This window comes from Tympanuchus pallidicinctus, unplaced genomic scaffold (genome assembly GCF_026119805.1).
Source record: "Tympanuchus pallidicinctus isolate F22 unplaced genomic scaffold, pur_lepc_1.0 scaffold9, whole genome shotgun sequence".
Classification (NCBI taxonomy): Eukaryota; Metazoa; Chordata; class Aves; order Galliformes; family Phasianidae; genus Tympanuchus; species Tympanuchus pallidicinctus.
This window is the reverse complement of record NW_026294813.1, coordinates 12,769,079-12,788,245: the sequence shown is the minus strand read 5'-3', so window position 1 is coordinate 12,788,245 and position 19,167 is coordinate 12,769,079. Positions and strand designations below refer to the sequence as shown.

At 40.1% G+C, this 19,167-nt stretch overlaps 3 protein-coding genes across 7 annotated transcripts in view; 1 reads left to right on the top strand and 2 right to left on the bottom strand.

Annotated features, from left to right (window-relative positions):
- Positions 1 to 5,619, bottom strand: part of LMBRD2 (LMBR1 domain containing 2) — a 33,137-nt gene extending 27,518 nt beyond the window's left edge. Inside the window, exons 1-3 of one of the 3 annotated variants that reach the window (XM_052670501.1) lie at positions 5,481 to 5,619; positions 608 to 837; positions 98 to 177 (exon numbers count right to left, since the gene is read on the bottom strand). In XM_052670501.1, the coding sequence (XP_052526461.1) occupies positions 98 to 177; positions 608 to 781 (254 nt within the window). In that variant the 5' untranslated portion in view covers positions 782 to 837; positions 5,481 to 5,619. Of the gene's footprint in view, positions 1 to 97; positions 178 to 607; positions 838 to 5,102; positions 5,361 to 5,480 lie in introns of those variants that run through there. The other 2 variants (XM_052670499.1, XM_052670500.1) reach the window with 2 other exon arrangements.
- A 102-nt stretch (positions 5,620 to 5,721) lies between these two features.
- On the top strand, positions 5,722 to 15,446 carry SKP2 (S-phase kinase associated protein 2). 2 transcript variants are annotated; one of them, XM_052670509.1, is made up of 10 exons: positions 5,722 to 5,853; positions 6,301 to 6,554; positions 7,430 to 7,541; positions 7,816 to 7,959; positions 8,567 to 8,701; positions 10,118 to 10,216; positions 11,731 to 11,858; positions 12,440 to 12,491; positions 13,086 to 13,193; positions 13,847 to 15,446. In XM_052670509.1, the coding sequence occupies exons 1-10, from the start codon at positions 5,846 to 5,848 to the stop codon at positions 14,055 to 14,057; spliced, it is 1,251 nt and encodes a 416-aa protein (XP_052526469.1). In that variant the 5' UTR covers positions 5,722 to 5,845; the 3' UTR covers positions 14,058 to 15,446. The 2 variants fall into 2 exon arrangements, with proteins under 2 accessions (XP_052526469.1, XP_052526470.1); XM_052670510.1 differs by having other exon boundaries at positions 5,744 to 5,853; positions 6,334 to 6,554.
- A 160-nt stretch (positions 15,447 to 15,606) lies between these two features.
- NADK2 (NAD kinase 2, mitochondrial) overlaps positions 15,607 to 19,167 on the bottom strand; it is a 30,344-nt gene continuing 26,783 nt past the window's right edge. For both annotated transcript variants that reach the window (XM_052670507.1, XM_052670508.1), the window contains exon 12: positions 15,607 to 18,875. In XM_052670507.1, coding sequence (XP_052526467.1) covers positions 18,737 to 18,875 — 139 coding nt within the window. In that variant the 3' untranslated portion in view covers positions 15,607 to 18,736. The remainder of the gene's footprint in view (positions 18,876 to 19,167) is intronic.

Here is a 19,167-nt window from a genome sequence, read left to right as displayed (position 1 = left end):
GCTTCCAATCTTCAAATGTCACATCAAACAGGTAATACTTACATAAAGGAAGCCATGAAATATTTCTTTAAGAAAAGCCTATTTGAAGAAGACTTACCTTGGAGCAAGAGTAACAAAAGAGCCATTGGTTTCTGCAGGGCTGGAGTTAACAGCAAGCTTGCATCGATTATAAATTGTCTAAAAGAATTTTTTATCGGGAAAAAAGTACAACATGTAATTAAAAAACAAGTCCCATTTTAAACACATTTCCTTTCCTCTGAATTTACATTTGGAAGCAATTAAAGTAATAAACACTCAACATGCAATCTGCATGCAGGCAAAGAAAATAAAATGGAAGTGCTTTTATGCTGCTGAAATAGTTTTAAAAATTGCTATAAACAAAAAGAATTCTAAAAGATGTGAAAGATTTGTTGTCTTATAAGAGCAACAAAATTAACTGTAATTGAGAAGTTGTCATGCAAAAACTGATGTGCTAAGTTTAAAAAGATACTATTAGAGAACTTTATTTGCTGTTTTAAATATAGTACTCTGCAAATACGAATTTAAAAACAAAAATACAAATGCCTCATTTTACCTAACAGAGTGGAAAATCTTACAAACTTCTTACCGTACTGACGTCCAAAGGCAGTATAAATACAATTAGAAAGCAGAGATACCAAGCCAGTAATGTTGCAATGATCACCAGCCTATGCTGTTTCCTGAAGTCTCCATATCGATGAAGTAGGAATAAGGCCAGAAAAAAGACAAACACAATCTCAAGGCCCAACGCTGCACCACTCATTATTGAAGGTTCACTCCAGACACACAGCAGAGCTCACATAAGAAGGCTGATTAGAACTGCAAGACAAGACGTTATTTAATTACATTAAAATCTCTGAAAGATATTTAGGCAGAAAAGTTTTCAATATACATTTTTGAACTTTATAACAGGTTTTTCTGATGTCATTCAAAAAGAATGAAGATTTTTTCAGTAAGATGCTTTGAACTCTTCCGCATCTTCATGGTCCAGAAGATCCTGAAATCATTTTTTGTCTGCGAATAAGATTATGTAAGACTATAACTTTTACAATAACTACAAATTAAAAAAAAAACACCAAAAAAACTCTTTTATCTTCATCCAGAAGAATTCAAGTAATTTTAACAAAGGAGAGGTTTAAACTTAAATGTTTCCAAAAAGCTACTCAGAAACTTCTATCTAATGGACTGTTGATCAACTATGCATTTAAATTCTCTACTCTAGAGTTAATAGAGCATAAAAATACAGCGAAGCTACTTGCAATGCAGCTCTTCTAAAATTTCATAGGAGGGAATGTGTTAGCTAGCTAATTCACCTTCCTACTTTTCTTCTGCTCTTCTTCAGAAGAACACAGGTCTCCATTCACTATTAGAATTACTATATTTTCCTTTTCTCTGGGATGACTTACTGTTACAGTCAGTTACCATTACTGCTAAAAATTCTTAGAAAGCTCGTCCTCACTCAGGCATGCTACTAAGCAAAAGACCAGTGAGCTGCACAAATCTGCTGAGAAAGCGTCATCACCTTGTTATACAGTTAGTAAAATTGTTTCTGATTTTTAACACTTCATCCATTTAAAAATATATATATATGTTTACCCTGCTCAGACTAACTTGCTTTTCCACCAAAGTTACCATTTTATTTGTTTTGATTCAACTGAAAGACCTTTTGACATCATTTCCTCACTGTTCTATTTTTAAGTGTTTTTAATTGTCACTGAAATCCAGGGATTTAAAAGAAATGCTACTACTAAAATTTCCCTCATTTTACTCAAATTCTGTTCAAGTAAACTGTTTCTTCTACTAATTCCACAGTACACAGCTAAAATATGCTATAAGATCTCTACGCATTGAAAAATGCTTTATTACTAGTAAAGAATTTCAAAGTTTGTGATGCCACAGTACTTCCTTTAGGAAGTCCTTTGGGACACATACAACAGTTATTCCCTGAATTTTCCCTGAAGATTTGTTTACCCCATTTTGCTCCTTTTGCATTTAATTTCTAAATACTGAAAACAGTCTATTTACTTCATGTCAGCTGTTATACACAAAGCACCCCATATTCTGAAAATGGGTTGAATTACCTTCTTGTATTTTATGAAAGATGTACTTTCTATATTCACTTCCTATATTGTCTATTTTGTAAGAGGTTTATTAAGTAATCGGTAATTTTATCAAGTCAAAACATCCCCCTGCTATCTGCCTGTACTGCATTTTGGACAGCTAATTTGTAATTCATGAATCCAAGGCATCTAATCTACTTCTCGATAGTACAATAGAATACATAGAATGAACTATTCTCATTTCCTCAGAAAAGAAAGTCTTTCACATTCATAGTATAATACCAAATTCCACTAAAAATACAGCATTTCCTCTTCACTCAAAGCCCAATTTTATTAAGGCAGAGCTATCTGACATATGCAACTTTGGATGCCCATCATAGCCACACCTTATGCTATGTAATTAAAATTATACATCATACCCTCCATGAGTCATACCTATAGAATTTTTTACTACAGTCACACCTAAGGAGCAGAAATCTGTATAGAATGTGAAAACTTTCTGTGTAAGATGCTGCACTCAGTTCCTAACCAGAGATTTCAAAAAGGTTACAAGTGTGTACACAACGCACTAAAATAAAGAGGGAATTGAACTTAGCACAGCTTCAACTCACTTTCAAAGATTTTGTTCAAAAATGTTAGACAGAAAACAGTAAAAAGTAGTTCTAGGGAGAAAAAAAAACCCAAATAAATAAAAAAAAGTCTTACAAAGAGAGAAACAACACATCTCTTATTGTGAACAAAATCTTCTTATGAGGACAGCCACATCTGGGTCTCTTGGTAACAGAATGAAGACGTAGAATATATTACTGAAAGACATGCTTACCTGTGGGAAACCGCACGTGCCTCTGAAGCTGGCTGTTAGCTCACAGAAAGATAAGATACTTGCCCACAATCCTGTTTCTCAACTATTAGCACTCCCCAGAATGAGCTGGCTAAAATTCCTGAACCCTCAGAAAATTTTCTCCTGTGATCAGAGAACTACTTCAAAAGAGCTCTCTCTGCTCCAATGTTTCTGTTAAACAATTACAAGAAGTAACAAGCTTATTAACTGAAGAGTATCTATTGACACTCCATCACTTAAGAAAAAAACACAACTTACTGTAATTTAGATCCAAAGCTATTTTGTTTTAGACATGGGCTTTAAAACCATATATTCTGAAGCTTATGAATGGAAGAATCTGAGTAGCCCCACACAGGGCAAGAGCTTCAAAATTCCTGCAGGAAATCTTCTAAGGTCCAAACACAGCTAAGGACTTAGCAAGAACCCTGAAAGGGTCAATTCATACTTCAGTAACCTTGAAGACTCCCTACCATCATGTCTTAAGTTACCCTGCCAGCCTGGAGTCTATCCAAGTGCAGGGATACTTACATTACAAATGAACTAACTGCTCACTCAGCCTGGCACAGAAATTATGTGTTAATAGATGAAACAGCAGAAAACCAACTGTGCTGCTTCTTAAAGATTCTAAATAGCTCTCAATTTTATAGCAAAGGTATTCCAAAACAGGACTAAAAATATCAGGGCACATCTGTGTAGAAAGGCCCAGCAGGGAAATTAATGAATTGTGAAAGGGATGCTGTAAAGAACAACATTGAAGACAGCCAAAGCATGCTGAAAAAAACATCTGTGCAGCAGCACCTCCCACTTCAAGCTGAATCCAAGCTCTGGAGCACAGGTAAGAAGAAAGCTGCCACCTCCAGCACACTATCAATGGTGAGTTCCACGGTGAGCTCCTGCCTTTCTGTCAAACCAATATCAACCAACATCACCAATATAAGTGCTTAACTCTAAGCTTTAGAAACATTCATCTTTAAAAAAATAAAGTGGACTATCTCACATTTCAGAAATACTAAAAAGAAGAGAACGTAACACTGAAAAGCAATCCCTTCAGACACTTTCATACTCAGCTCTGCTCAGTCTGCTGATTTTCTTTTTTTGTTACCTCCCAAGTTCTGTAGTACACACTTACCCTTGCACCACAGGGATCAGATAAGCAGATGACAGATGAAGAGCTTCTTAGCACAGACAAAACTATCTACAGAAAGAAACTGGCCTTCAGCTGCCCACAAAAGCTGATCAGTGCAGTCACCCTACTGCACCATTAAAAAGAAATAATCTCTGAAATGAGCCAACAGATGCAATCTGCATAGCTTTGCTCTTCTAAGAAACAGTGATCAAACCACACACCAACCAGTATTTTATTAATGCCTGCAATTTCAATTATCTTGGAATGTACAGAATTACAGAATATCCTGAGTTGGAGGGATCCAAGACGATCATCGAGGTCAGCCCCTGGCTACATACACAACCACCTAAAAACCAGACCATACGTCTGAGAGTGTTGTCCAAACACTTCCTGAATTCTATCAAGCCTCTGTCTCAACTACTGCCCTACAGAACCTGCTCCTCTCCAGGAAGAGAGCTTACAAGCAAGAAGGTGACAAACTTTTTACATGCTCCAATAGTGACAGGACAAGGAGGAATGGCTCTAAACTAGAAGAGAAGAGATTTGGGTTAGACATTAGGAGAAGATTCTTTGCTCAGAGGGCAGTGAGGCACTGGCGCTGCTGCCCAGAGAGCTGTGATGCCCCATGCCTGGAGGTGCTCAAGGCTGGTTTGAATGGGGCTCTGCGCAGCCTGAGCTGGTGGGAGCAACCAGCCCACCGGGGGGGTTGGGCTTTAACATCCCTTCCAACCCCTGCCAATCTATGATTCTAAAATAATGTATGTAAACAAGGTTTAAAACTAACTAAACATTTAATCTTTGCATATAGTACTCTGGAAATAATAACACATCAGAGAGAATAGACAGTGGGTAGGCACCAAGATGTACGACATGAAAGCTGTGTAGCTGCAGGATGAACCCAGAAGAACAGAACCTGCGACGCAGGCTGCCTGGGGGATGCTCACACAGAACAGGTGTCACTGAGGAGGTCTTCACGTGGTTACAACCAGAACGCCGCAGTGAGACGGACAGACTGTTTGGAAAATCAGAACTGAAATTACAATTAAGTCTTATTTACCCCTCCGCTCGCGGCTGTGCCCGACCGGGCCCCTGGTGCCATGCGTCCCGCTGCCGCGGGCACGACCCTGCCCGCGACAGGAGGCTCCGAGCAGCCGAGGCCGGATTCCACACGGTGCCGAAGCAACGACAGCTGCCCTGCGACACAGCCCGGAGCGCCGCGGGGGCCGCGGCGGAACATAAAGCACCCGAAAATGGGCGCAAAGCCGAAAAACGAGCGTCGGATCTCCGATTCCTCAGCGCCGGGAGGAGCCCAGGCCCGTCGGCCGCCCGCAGCCCAGTGACGGGAACCGCGGTCGGGCCGGGCCGTCCGCGCCCCCCGCCGTGCCGCGCCCCTCCCCGGCCGCGATTCGACGCTGCGGCCCGTGCCGCCCCTCACCGCGCTCAGCAGGCGCTCCCCCGCACGGCCCGGCCGCCTTCCATGCTCGCTGCCGCCTCTCCCCCGCGCGAGGCCTTAAATCGCCGCGCACGCAGCTCCGCCCGGCTCCTTCCGTGCCGCGGGGCCCGGCGCCGCTGACATTTCCTCTCCGGCGTCGTCACCGCCTCGGCTCGGGAGGCGGGCGCGGGACAAGGCGGGGCGAACTACGGCTCCCGGCAGCGCTCGCGGCGGGCGCCGAGTGGCTTCCGGTCGGCTGGGCCTAGCGGGCGCGCGGCGGACGGCGCGGGGCTGGCGCGGGGCTGGCGGGCGCGGAGCTCGGCGGACGCTGCGCGGAGCACGGGTCTCCCGCCCAGGCATCCGCCGCTATGCTCAGGTACTGGCGCCGTGCGGAGTATCGGCCCTCGCGGGGAGGCCGCAGATCAACCGGGAGGAGGGCTGGGGGCAGCGCGCGGGGCTCCGCGGCTGTGGGGGCGGCGGGAGGCAGCGCGCGTGCCTCTGCGAGCTGCGCTCTGCGCTGAGGGCGCGAGAGCCGTGCGGGCCGCTGAGGCGCGCGGCGCTCCCTCACGCCGCCCGGGTGGGCGCTGAGGGAGGGCTGAGGGACCGCCCCGCTCCTCTGGGGAGGGGGGAACTGGGGTTAAAATTAAACTTTTTAGCGGGGATTGTTGCTCTACTTGAGGGTACGGGTTGTTAGCGAGACCTGCTCCCTGCCTAGGCGGCTCTTTGCCGCCTTTCTGTACTCCGCGCCGGCCTCCAGAGAACGTGGCGATGGCCTCGCAGAACGCGGGTCTCCCTGAATCCCGTAATCCCTCAATCCGTGCAGAAAACATCTCCAGGAGATCCCCTCCTCCGGCAGCAATGTCTCCGCTGGCTTCAGCTGGGACTGGGACTCCAGCAAGACCTCGGAGTTCCTCTCGGGCATGGGGGTGTCGGTGCTGAAGAAGGACAAGCTGGGCAACGAGAATACCCCTCAGGAGCCGCTGCTGCCGGCCTGCACGCCCCACAAGCGGCTGAAAGTGAAGGAGAAGGAGTTCGTCATTGTGCGCAGGCCTCGGCTGCTCCGGGAGACAGAGCCAGGTATTGGCAGGCGGCCCTGCTTTCGTTTACTCTGCTAAATTAGTAGGAACTATTGCTGCAGCCATTCCCAACATAATTTTGAAACCCAAGGACTTGAATTTTTTTATATAGGAATTCTCAGAATTGAGAAACCAGGCCCTTCAGACCACAAGAATCCAGATGCGCATCTCTTGCAGGGTGCCAGGGGGCAGCCACTCACTCCATTGGGGTTGCTATGTTAATGCGTGCAAGGGTCCCTGTTGGAAAACTGCAGGAAGGGTGCAGCAGGGACTCTGGGCTGGCAGGGGAAGGATTCAGTCCTCAGAGCAGCAGGAATACCCTTAGACACTTCTGCTTTTAAATGAGCTCTGGGTTGTAGGCAGCTGTTCTGGAGCTCCAACATGTAGAATTTTTTTCTGGGCAGACAGAAACACTAGGTAACTGTGTACCTGTTTGTGAGAATTTTGGGTCGCACACATTCTTAAATAGTTCCTGAGAGATGTTTTGAAGAGCACTTTCCATTACCCACTTTTCTCTGTGTACTATACAGATGCATACCTCCCTTTGGGCGCCTTCTGGAGGTGTAAGGTATGTGGCAGGGATGGGCATTTCATCAGGGGAGTATAGAGACAAGAAATCCTCAGATGTCCTTCTAGACCTGTTTTTCCCTTCCTGCTTTTGGGGAAGCATACAAGCCTTAGAATACAAATGAAATAGCTGAGATGTTCTCATTTCCTGAAGAATATTTTTTAAAATGAAGAGATGAAAGAGGAATGAGTAGTATGTAGAGTCCAGGGACAGACTGTAGTTGTCCTTCTGGCAACCAAAGTGAATAAGGCATCAGTAGGCAAAAATGAGCCAGCTTTAACTAGAGCATGCTCACTCTTTCCCTAAAGGAGTTTCTTGGGATGAACTTCCAGATGAACTTCTATTGGCAATCTTTGCATATTTGCCCCTGAACGACTTGTTGAAAGTTTCCATGATTTGCAAGAGGTGGCATCGTCTGTCGTAAGTATTGCTTCTTGTCACTTAATGCTAAGAACTTTGCTTCCATAGGTTGATAAATGATTTGGTTTTCATCTTGCATGTTCAAGTGTAATTCAGTCTATTATGTGAGTTGTAAGTACGCATAGTCTCAAAAGACAACTGAACTATTTTAACATTATTAAATTGTACTAAATGGCTTTTCTTCCTCTCAACCTTTTGTGAGTCTGGAAAGTTTCTGTAGTTGTACTCAAAGATATGTCTTTTCCTTGCTAATGAGTAAAATTCTTCTCCCTAGATTTGATGAATCTCTCTGGCAGACTCTTGATCTGACTTGTAGAAGTCTGCTACCAGGAGTTATTGGACAGTTGCTACCTGCAGGTGTTATTGTGTTCCGCTGCCCAAGATCTTGTATTGGGAATCCGCTGTTTAAAACCACAAAGTAAGGCTTTCACTGTGTACCGAGTTATTGGAGTCTCAAATTTTCAGTGTTTTTCTCTTTGTTTGTTTTTTGTTTGGTTGGTGTTTTTTTTGTTTTTGTTTTTTGTTTTTGTTTTTTTTTAACAGCTTCACCAGTTTGTCATCTCTGTGGAGTGTGAAATAGCTGATCAGTGGTGAGGCACGTGTTGAACTAAGATCTGTATTCATCAGTCAGTTATTAAGAAATAAGCTAATATATTTGGGAGTATACTTCCAGGACCGTCATGTTCTTGCAAGTTATTTCTTCTAGAACCAGGAAATACGAGCCTCATCAGCACTGTTCTGTGTGAACCTCAAGAAACCTGTGTAACTCTAGCAGGATAGACTTGCAGCTATTCTGATAAATCCTCTTAAGTATCTGAAAGATAAAACTGCTGAAGTTTTGGCTGGTAGATTATTGGTACAGCCAACAAGCTTAGTAATACATACAGTATGCAGCTGATATTGAGAAATACAACTCCTCTCTGTAAGCTTTGCACGCTTTTACAGTATTGCATATATTTATGGTATATGAAATTTGTGGTTGCTTTTTGGTGCAGTTTTACTAACCACTCTTTCTCATCTCTTAGACCTCTCCGGGTTCAACATATGGATTTGTCAAATTGCACAGTATCTGTTGCAGATCTCCAGAGTATTCTTTGTCGTTGTGAGAGACTGGAGAACCTCAGCTTGGAGGGACTAGTGCTTTCTGATGATATCATCAAGTGAGTGAAATGTTTGGGGATATTTCATAAGTAACTTACATTTAGTGCCATTCTTTTGTGCAGGCTAGGGTCAGAATACAGTTGGAGTTGTCTCTTGTAGGAGTTGTTTGAAAAGGCCTGCCCTAGTCATTTAATGGATTTAGCTGGCAGGCTATGTGAGCTGCCTCTTTCCTATATGTCCAAGAGACCAGGTGGGGAAGAAACACAGGTCTAGAAGAGTTGTTGGGGTTTTTTTTGTTTGTTTGTTTGTTTCCTTTTTCTCAGAGTACTTACCTCTGTGGGGGTTGTGTCCCTTCACTGTTCCTACATGTGAGCTGCAGAGCTACTTTTCCAATTTCTGTGCTCCCCGGACATGTTCACATTTAGTGTATATATTCTTTTATATTTTAAGGAGTTCCAGCAACTTTTCTACCAGATGCTCTGTGTGCTTCTGCACCATTTCTCATTTCTTTGCTGACCTTCAGTGAAAAAGGTATCTGAAAAATTAGACTCTGTCAAGCACATGAACTGTTCTGTTAAACAGGAAAAGCACTAATGGGCGTGCAGTCAAACTCCAGCTCAGTAACATCAGATGATTATGGGGGTGCTAGGAACCAGGCTAGATGGCTAGTGCTATGGGTGATCTGCTTTCTACTCTTGAGTTTCCTGATGCTTTTCTCATATCAGGAAAAAAAAGAGTGCAAATAAACCAGTATTGTTTGGCTTGTGATGCCAAATGAAAATTGTTTACAAATTAGGCAACAATTAATGAACTTAATTGCCCTGTGTACAAATATAGTAGTTGTAAGGGGAATGCTGTTTGGAAATGTGTGTGTTTTTTTATTTTATTTATTTTCCTCCTTAACTAACCTCTGCCTCGTAGAGAAGATTTCCAAAATAAGATGATTGAGTCATATAATCATTTCAGTTTGAAGGGATCTTTAGTGGCCATCTAGTCCAAGTGCTCTGCAGTGGACAGGGACATCTACACCTAGACCAGTGTGCTCTGAGCCCTCTTCAGCCTGATCTTGAATGCCTGGAAGCACAGGGCATCCACAACCTCTCTGGGCAATCTCTTCCAATGCTTCACTAATAAGTGCTGTAGTGAGACTGTTTAGTCTTTTGTAGAGATGCAATGATCTTGAATAGGTCATGGTGTTTGTTCAATGAGATGTAACAGGAGAGGGCTGGTTATAAATACGCAAGCATATCAGGAACATTGTGTAAATAGGCAAGTGTCCTTTACCAAACTGTGCCGTGATGCAGCAAGCAGTTGAGATCTTTAGTGACTCTTTTAATAGAGTCTGTTTACTAAAGATGCAGTGCTGCACATTCAACAAATAATTCCGTGCCTGGAATCTTCACTTATAAACGTTATCATGTGTCTTAGTGATAAAAGCAATGTTCCAACATTTTATCTTTTTTTCTTTTCTACAGGAGCATTGCTAACAACCCCAGTCTGATACGACTAAATCTTTGTGGGTGCTCAGGGTTTTCTGCAGAAGCTTTGGAGCTGATGTTAAACAAATGTTCTATGTAAGACAAAAATAGTTTTTGCTATTCCTACTTACTGTTAACTCCTGAGAGGAATTGTCCTTTTTATTTTTTGATAGGCATTCTAATTGTTTGTCTGTCAGTATGTTTCTTATGAGGCTTATTATGTTCCCCAATGCTTAACTGTTGGTTATTACTTGAATAATTATATAATTTCTTTCCATCAAGCTTTCCTTCTTTAATAGCAAAGAGGTACTTAGAGGTACTTGAGTAATTTTTTGTAAGTTTCTTTAGTCATCATCCTTAAAGGAAGTCTTGGTTGGTTCAAAACTCATCTACATCCACTTGGTTAGCTAGTATATTTGATTTTCTTAATGAAAGCACTACATCATTCTCACAGTGTGAAAGCATACAAGTTTGTTTGAGGAAGATACCATCTGAATGTGGAGTACAGGAGTTCCCTATGCAGTCAGAGAACAGTATGAATGGCAGAAAATATTATGCTCTTCCATCCATGGTAGAACAGTTCTGCAGTTTTTGAAGCACTGGTTCAGATTAACAGATCTAGTGATTAAACCATCTGCTGTCAGAAGTCACTGAGTTGAGCTTCAGTAGCTCTGGGATTTACACCCCAATCTTTTTGCTGAGTTCTTGTGAGATGTTGGACAATCTTCTTAATTTGTTTCTGCACAGTAATATTTTTAATCAAACTGCAGTAGACCAGTGGACAGACAAAACCTTAATCTTGCTCTGGATAGTTAATGCTTACAGCTGCTGGATCGGATTACTTGGATGCTGAGCTTCTTAAAGAAAGGCAGTATCTGTAGAATGCACAGTGCATAAAGATCAGGTCTGCCATCTGATTAAAAAAATGATATTTTTGATTTTACGTAATGATTGACAGCTGAAGGCTCTAGTCAAGCAGTCTACTTTGCCTTTATCCTCTGATTACATCTCTAGCAGCTGCACACAAAACAGTAGTATGACAGGTGATACGCTATTGGCTGCTGAGCGTGTAGTTGAGGTAAGGTCACAACCTGACCCGTGCATATATAAAACTGTAGGTATTCTATGATGACAGTGCAATTGGTCACCTGAACAATGCTAATAAGTGATAGCAAAAGATTTGTGTTTCTACCTCTCAATGTAAGATCTGGTCAGTGGGAACAAGTTCACATCACCAACCAAATACAAGATGAAAAGAAGTATCTCCCCTTGACCATTTAACTTTCTACAATGATCATGAATTATTTTGATTGAAAGTGATCTTGGGAAGATGCTTAGGCCCTTTGCCTACAGCATGTTCTAATTTCAGCACTGGTCAGGACTTTGTCTAGTTGAGTCTTGAAAACCTTTGCAGACAGATTTCTCACAGCCTGTCTGGGCAAACTGCTTCAGAGCTTAATTATTGAGAAGTTTGTATTAACGAATACAAGAACTTTGGTAGTAGATGTACCACAGTTTGAGTTCTTATATATATCTAATGCAGTTGATACTCCTAAGGCAAAAACATCTATTTCAGTTATTCTTCCAAACCATTCTTTCTTTGTGTGTAGGTTGGAGGAGCTGAACTTGTCCTGGTGTGACTTCACAGCCACTCATGTCAAAACAGCAGTTAGTCACATTACTTCAAAAGTAACCCAGCTAAACTTAAGTGGATACAGACAGAACCTACAAATATCAGGTAAATATCAGCATGGAAAATATTTATTCCACTAAGAAATAAAGCAGCAGGCTTTGTATTTACTTCTGACTGGTGTCCACTCTAAGTATTAGAAATACTGTGTGCTAAGACTGATTTTTATGCTCTGTAAAGAGCATAATGTTTGTATTGTCAGAAGATCCTACTAATTTCTCCAGCTTAGCCTTGAGGAATGAAATAATTTGTCTTCTCAATTTAAAAATAGGTAGAACTAATTTCATCTTCACTTGAAAGGTATAGCCTTCGCTTTTGAACTAATTCCCTCAAGCAGGGGAATAGATCTCGTGTTAACTATGAATCATCTTTTCTGATATTGTATATTGGAAAGAAGCTTAGTTTTTGGAACATTCTTTAGATAAGGCTTCTGCTGTTGTGTCTGCTGAAAAGGTCATTCAAAAAAAGAATAGACATAATGACTACTTAGGTTCTGCCCCAATGTAACATCCTACAGATATTACAGATCCTACAGTTAATTTGGAAGGCAAATAATATCAGTATGAGAGGTGTTGAAAGCACGTATGTCTTTATAACTGAAAGGTGGGCTGACTGTGACTTCTTTACAGATGTTAAAACGCTGGTGGAAAGATGTCCTTTCCTTGTGCACTTAGATCTAAGGTAAGAACTCCTGTGCAGGTAGTCCTTAAGTCCTTATGGTTCAGGGGATTGGTAATGATACTGCTCTGCAGTAACCATACAGCAGTAATTAGTAGTTGAGTAGGACTGCACAGCCAAAAGTTGCTTCCCAAGTTAAATTTAGAAAAAAATTACTATCTGTTTTAACTTAATCTGGAATAAGTAACTAACTTAAAAATTTCTTTTTTACTTCAGAGTAAATAGTAAATAGTAGCACATAAATGATTTGTTAACTAATAAATGGTAGCAGTCAACAGATAAAATAAAAGGAAGCATACGGGCTTATGGTACCCTAGTGAGAATATCTTTCAGCTCTCATACTACATGGCCACAGAACTGCTTTGATTTCTGCTGCAGAAAATCTACTTGCAGAGAATTTTTATTTTTTTGCCCTTCAGTGAAAATCAAAACGTGTCACACGTTAGGAATGGGTTACTTCTGTATCGAGCAGGAAGTGCTGTAATGGCAGGAAAACAAGTGGATGTTTTACACTTCTCAGCTTGAATTTTAGAGATATCAAATTTACTTCTGTTTTATAATCAAAAGATAACTTCTAATTAATATGCTCTCATGCAGCGACAGTGTGATGTTGAAGCCGGAGTGTTTCCAATATTTTCATCAGCTCATCTTTCTGCAACATCTCTGTCTCAGCCGATGCTACCAAATATCACCTGCTGCCTTAGTGTAAGTAATCCCTAAATGGCTTTGGTTTACTAATTCAGAGGATAAATAATTTTAAACATGCTGTGTTTTGGGCTTAAGAACTGCAAGTACTGTTTTGATAAACATACTGGTACAAAGTAGGAGTAAAATAACGTGGTGACTAGGTTGTGAACCTTTAAGAATACAAACTGGAACCAAAGGTATCTGAATAATGTTTCCAGTCTGTAGTTGTTGAGCAGTACGTTCTACATGTGCCTCATGTCTGTTTAAAGGCATTACTTTGAGGTTCCAGTCCTGTCAGTGACAGTGTCAGCATTAGGTTTTTAATTGTGCAGCAATCAATAACTTGCTTTCAGAAACGTTAACAGAGTGGATGGTATTTGCTGACCAGTGTAAGAATCTCTATATACCTTTCCTTTCTGTGCACCTGCATTGGTTATTGGTTGGCACTGAAACACAGCTTAGAGTTATTTGCTCAAAGGCTTTTTTTTTTTTCCTGCCTTTCATTATTGCAACTATTCAGCTCTATCCTATTTTGCATCTGAAATAGTATGCCCTCAAGAAAAAAAAACTTAAGCCTAAAAAATTCAGTAAAAGTACATTTAGCTAGTTCGGGTATAGACTGCAAAAATGCTTTCAGTATAATGATTAACTTCTCACTACTCTCTTTCTAGAGAACTTGGTGAAATTCCAACATTAAAGACTCTTCAGGTATTTGGAATAGTGACTGATAGCTCCCTACAGCTCCTCAAGGAGACGCTTCCTGACATGAAGATCAATTGTTCACATTTTACAACTATTGCAAGGCCAACTGTTGGCAGTAAAAAGAACCATGAAATTTGGGGTATCAAATGCAGATTGTCACTGAGAAACCTTAGTGGCTAGTGATCTTGTACGATGGATGCCATGAATGCACCGTGTAGTGAAGCTCCTTGAGAAGCAGAATGTCAGAGCACATCTAATCATAGTTCTGTTTTTTAAAGTATTGTATCTTGGTCTTACGCCATAATGTAGTTCTATAAGTATGTTTATACTCTTTAAAAAAAAAAAAAAAAGCCTTTAGAAATCTGATGATCTGTAAGCAATTGTAGAAAATTTTTGTTTTAGGAGAGCTACTTCAAAAAAAAAAATATTGTGAAACAATCACTGTAATGGAACTGTTACAGCCTTTATTAACTGCTGCAGGTTTTGATGCAGCTATGATTGTTCTTAGGCATTGTAAAAGTGCTTTCGATTAAATCTTCCAGCTCTGCAACTCCTGGAAAAATCAGTGGAGGTACTAGATGGCTTAGTTTCCTGCTGGTCTGAAGTTTACAGAAATCAAATAATGCTATCAAAATCATTAAAATTATTAACTGAGTGATATGTATACTAAGATGTGAAGCTACCCTGTTTGGGAGAGTGAGTCTGAATTCACTGAACATGGAAACAGTAAAGGAGCATTGGAACGGAGGAAAGCACTTAAGAGCTCAATACTGTACAAACAAGAAGCAATACAAATGAAGTTTTTCTTCAAGACTTCATGTTGCTTTTCCTTGCTTAAGCGAACTTAAATTAGGGATGAAATCTCCAAACTTCTTTCTTAGGGTCTTTCAGCTGCATTTAGTATATTGAAAAAAAAGTTGCAGGAGTGAGTATCTTGGTTCTAGAACTCAGAGCAGCAACAAAAACTGGGGCTGCACTGTAGGGATTTTGAGAGGAACTCCTTTGGTGCTATTAAGAGAGATCCATTTCTCTTTTAGCTTAAGTTTCTAGTATCATTTAACTTCCTGTATCTTTTAACACTAATAGGAAAAGCTAACATTGTCACAGGAAAAGTTAAATAACTAACCAAACAAACAAACAAACAAAAAAACAACCAAACTAAGACTAGGGACAAGTAATGAGCCCCCCACCTCTTGGGGAACAGATGTGGCTCAGTCCTGCTGTGGGCTAGGCATGTTCCAGGGATAAGGGTAAGAGTTATTATCATCTTTTAGCACAAAACTTGCAAGCAGTGAGCAACAGTAGGGGATATACCATTGTTGTGGTAAATAGGCTGTTGCATAGGCATAGTGTCTTCCAAAGTCAGTCCAAAGATAAAAAGCTTAGTAATAAGTACACAGCAAAGTAGTGTGGAAAATTGCTTGTTTGCAGTTTTAGTTTTCATGCCTTAAATTACTTTAAAAGTTTACTTCAAGATGAAAGGTGTATCTATTTGTAATTCTTCTCTCTCTGTATAATGTAACCCCATAAAACATGTTTTGCATTTAATAAAAAGCTAAGGAATCGCTATATTGTACTAATGATTTGCCACCACCATTTTTGCATAACTGAAAAAGCAGAAACTTGTGCAATCAGTGTCTTACCAACTGTGATTTAGATGACAGGGTATCATAATGTCATGCTTAGTAAATGAAAGGAAGGTGAGCACAATAAACACACACATCACATATGCATTATATATATATATTTAAGTTGAAATCAGGCCTGGGACAACTTCAAGCATCTATTAAACTTTTAATTTTATTACATAATGTAGAAATTAAAAAAAAAAAAAAGCAAAGACAACCTGTTTAGTTTAGCAGAACACAAGTGTGGACTGGCACTAAAAGATGACACCATGGATTTTATTTGATTCAGCAGGTAGAAGAGTTCAGTGCCAGTCCAGGCCAAATAAATCAGTGTTATACCAATACTCAGCCCTGTCACAGAACATTGTCTACAAGGTAAGTTGTCTCTACTGCTTTCCTTTATAACAAAGGATTTTACAATTCTTTAATAGAAAAGGTAGCTGCTTACTGATTATCTATTATAGATCTCTATCCCATCCTTGTTATTTAAATCAAGCATTCACCAGTAAATGCTATAACAGAAGTGCAATTAAAATACAGACAAAACCAGTAGAGGCCACTCATGAGTAGGTCAGGTTTACGGTTTGCTAAGTAACAGTCAGGAACTTAACTGCAAAATGTAAACCCTAAATCAGATTATACTTTGGGTACACAGGACTTGAAAACATTGTGTTTTAGTCTCAACCTTCAGAGTAAGAGTATTTTTATCAGGAACACAACCGACTCAGGCTAATCTTTAAAACATTACAGCACAAATGTCTCTGAATAAGTAGCATATAGGTTCCTTGCCAGAAAATTTTACTTATGCAGCTAAACTGAGTAACTAAATAAGATTTTAATCTCAGAGTTGTTGGTAAAGTCCTAGGAAATCATAAATTAATGTTACTGGCATTGCTTTTTGAATCTTAACACCAAGTGGATGAGTATCCTGGACAAAAGGCACGTAGGGCAATCTATAACTGGCTATGAAGGGATTATGAGTAACCTTATCCTGTGTGGCCAATGTTTTAAAGTCTTGCATCTTTACATTTAGATAAATTCTGCAAACTACTTTAGGTATTAAGAGCTTTGCTCTTTATATAGTTCTGAAAGAATATTTGGCTGTTTTGCTTTTCCTCTTCTGCTCTATAGTCCAGATAACTCAAGATCAGGTGAATAAATTGGTCTACAGCACACTTAAAGGTGAAATGTGCACAACACAGTGATAGCTTATTTTTAACAAGTTCCATAGATACCAGGTTTTTCTTAGAACTGAAACCCATTTCTAAATTCTGTTTCTAACTGAATACAAAAACTAACACAGTGTGAAAGAAAAATCCTTCATACACTTCCTACAGCTATAAAAGTTTATATTTTGTGATTGGCAATAAATACATTGATTGGCCACACTGGAGAACATCCCCATTAAAACTGAGAACATCTATTACAGAAGTCTCTTCATTCAAAAGTAGTTTGAAAAAACTCACTTTTGGAAATACATTTTTCCTAGTAGACAGGAAAAAAACTTTTTTTCAAGTCATGTGTCAGAAGAGTTCCTGCTGTAGAAATCTTCATTTTGTCAAATTCTGCCCTCTGATCTATGCATTATTCAGCACAGATTTTCAAAGGCAAAGTTCACAGTTTCTCTAAAACAGTATCTACAAAGTCACTTCCTCTTCTACAACCAGTTTTTTATAGCATACATAATCAGAGGCACATAAAACTATATTTGTTGTCAATTCAGTATCAGTTAGAATTCAGCATAAATTTTGTGGGGAAATTAACAGGGTAACATGTAAGTATTATTTGCACTCTAACTACAAGGGCTGCTCCAAAAGTAATGTCTCCTCTTTTATTGGCCTGTTATGTCACAAGCAGATGTTGATGGTATGGCAGTATAGGAGGAACCTTCCCACCAATATTCCATTACATGTTGTTGCCACGTGACAGATGGCAGCAGAGGGGCAGTCTGACAAAATGGCACCTGACATGGAAGTGCAGATGAACCAAAGGTTTGCAACTGAACTCCTTCATGTGCAAAAAGTGGCACCCACTGACATTCAATGACACTTCCTGAATGTTCAAGGAGAACAAACAGTGGATGTGAGCACAACATGGTGAGTGGTATGTTTTAGCAGTGGCTGCAACAGTGGGTCATCATGCTGTGGTGCAGTTTTATGAGCAAGCCTGCATTCACTGCTGATCAGTAGTGGTGACTGTTGAGAAACAGTATTTTGTAGCTGAGAATTTGCTCAATCAAGAAGTGTTACTGTGCTCCTTATACCATTGTTGTTTCCACAGAAAGAAGCAGGAAGCATTGCTTTCACAGCAGCCTACATAGTAGGACTCAGCTGAGCGCATTTCATTATTCTGCAGTTGTAAAGAAACTCAGAACCTAAAACTTCAAATCATTCAACTTAAGGTCCGTATCTTTCTTTATGATAACTTCACACCCTGTGAGTGGACATCTGCAAGCCATATACTCCAGTCAATGAGGAACTGTCTTAAGCACATTTTCTGTAGTTTCATATTCATAGCAAAGGGCTCAATAAAAGCCTTAAGTTTCAAGTCTCCCTCTACTCAAAGAGCAAAGGAAGGAGCTACCTCACTGAAAATATGAAAGAGCTGGAAATTAAACCAGGCTTTCACTTTTGATACAAATCTACAAAGTAGAAAAAAAAACTGGATGAGCCAAGAAATTTGTCATGAATCATATGAAACTACAAAGTTGTAAAATTTCTGAAAAGCATACAAAAGATTTGTGTTTCTATTACATCAACATTAGCAGTTACCAAAATCTATATATCCTTGCACCAAATATCTAGATTTTGACAGATTTTCTACAAAAGTGGATGTATGAAGATATTTATTTTTTTTTAACCAGTTCCACACTTATTAAAAAACTGTACATCTGAATATTGAGTGCTACTGACTTAGTATTTAAACCCATCTACCCATGGTTCAAAAAGATATTCACATTTGCCATACAGGTTAAAAAATGTCAATCTCCACTGAACTTAGAGGTAAGACTTCAGATACATTTCTTATACACCAGATGCAAAAACAGCATAAATAGGCTTCCAAGATATCCCCAACCCAAGGAATGAAAAGCACCTCAGTTTTTCTCCAATTTCTCTTACAACCAAAAAAAAGCCAACTTCCAAATTAATGCAGCATTACGATGTGCTGTCCTTCTCCAGGAGTTCTCTCTCTGGATCCAGAATTGCTTCAGCAGAAGACACTAGGGTTCTTTCATTCTTCGAACAGAACAGTGCACAGTGCATCCTCCGTATCAATCAGTATTGAAGCTATTGCGCCATCATTGAACTCAAATGATGTTCCTCCATCTATAACCATACATGCATCCCAACAACGAGAACGGACACAGACTCTGCCAACAAAAAAATAGAACAGTTTAGAAGTGAGATGGTTCACAGAAGCACTTACCTGAACAAAGAGACTGTCTCTTGAATGTTTCTTTGCATGGACCAGTAATGCTGAATCATACAGGAGCATACGTAACAATATCACAGCAGAGAGAATTAGAAGACCTATTCAAAGGAAGGCTGTTACTCCAAAAGTCTGAGGACTCTTATAATGCTACACCTGAAAATGAAACTGGAGTTCAGTGCATTTTTAAACAAAGCTACTGATGATCCCATTTAATAAAGGTTTGCCTAATC

What these genes read in the sequence shown, in the direction of transcription:
- SKP2 (XM_052670509.1), top strand. An exon ending in ACAGAACCTACAAATATCAG is followed by an intron (nt 11,859 to 12,439) that starts GTAAATATCAGC and finishes ACTTCTTTACAG; the next exon opens with ATGTTAAAACGCTGGTGGAA. An exon ending in CTTGTGCACTTAGATCTAAG is followed by an intron (nt 12,492 to 13,085) that starts GTAAGAACTCCT and finishes GCTCTCATGCAG; the next exon opens with CGACAGTGTGATGTTGAAGC.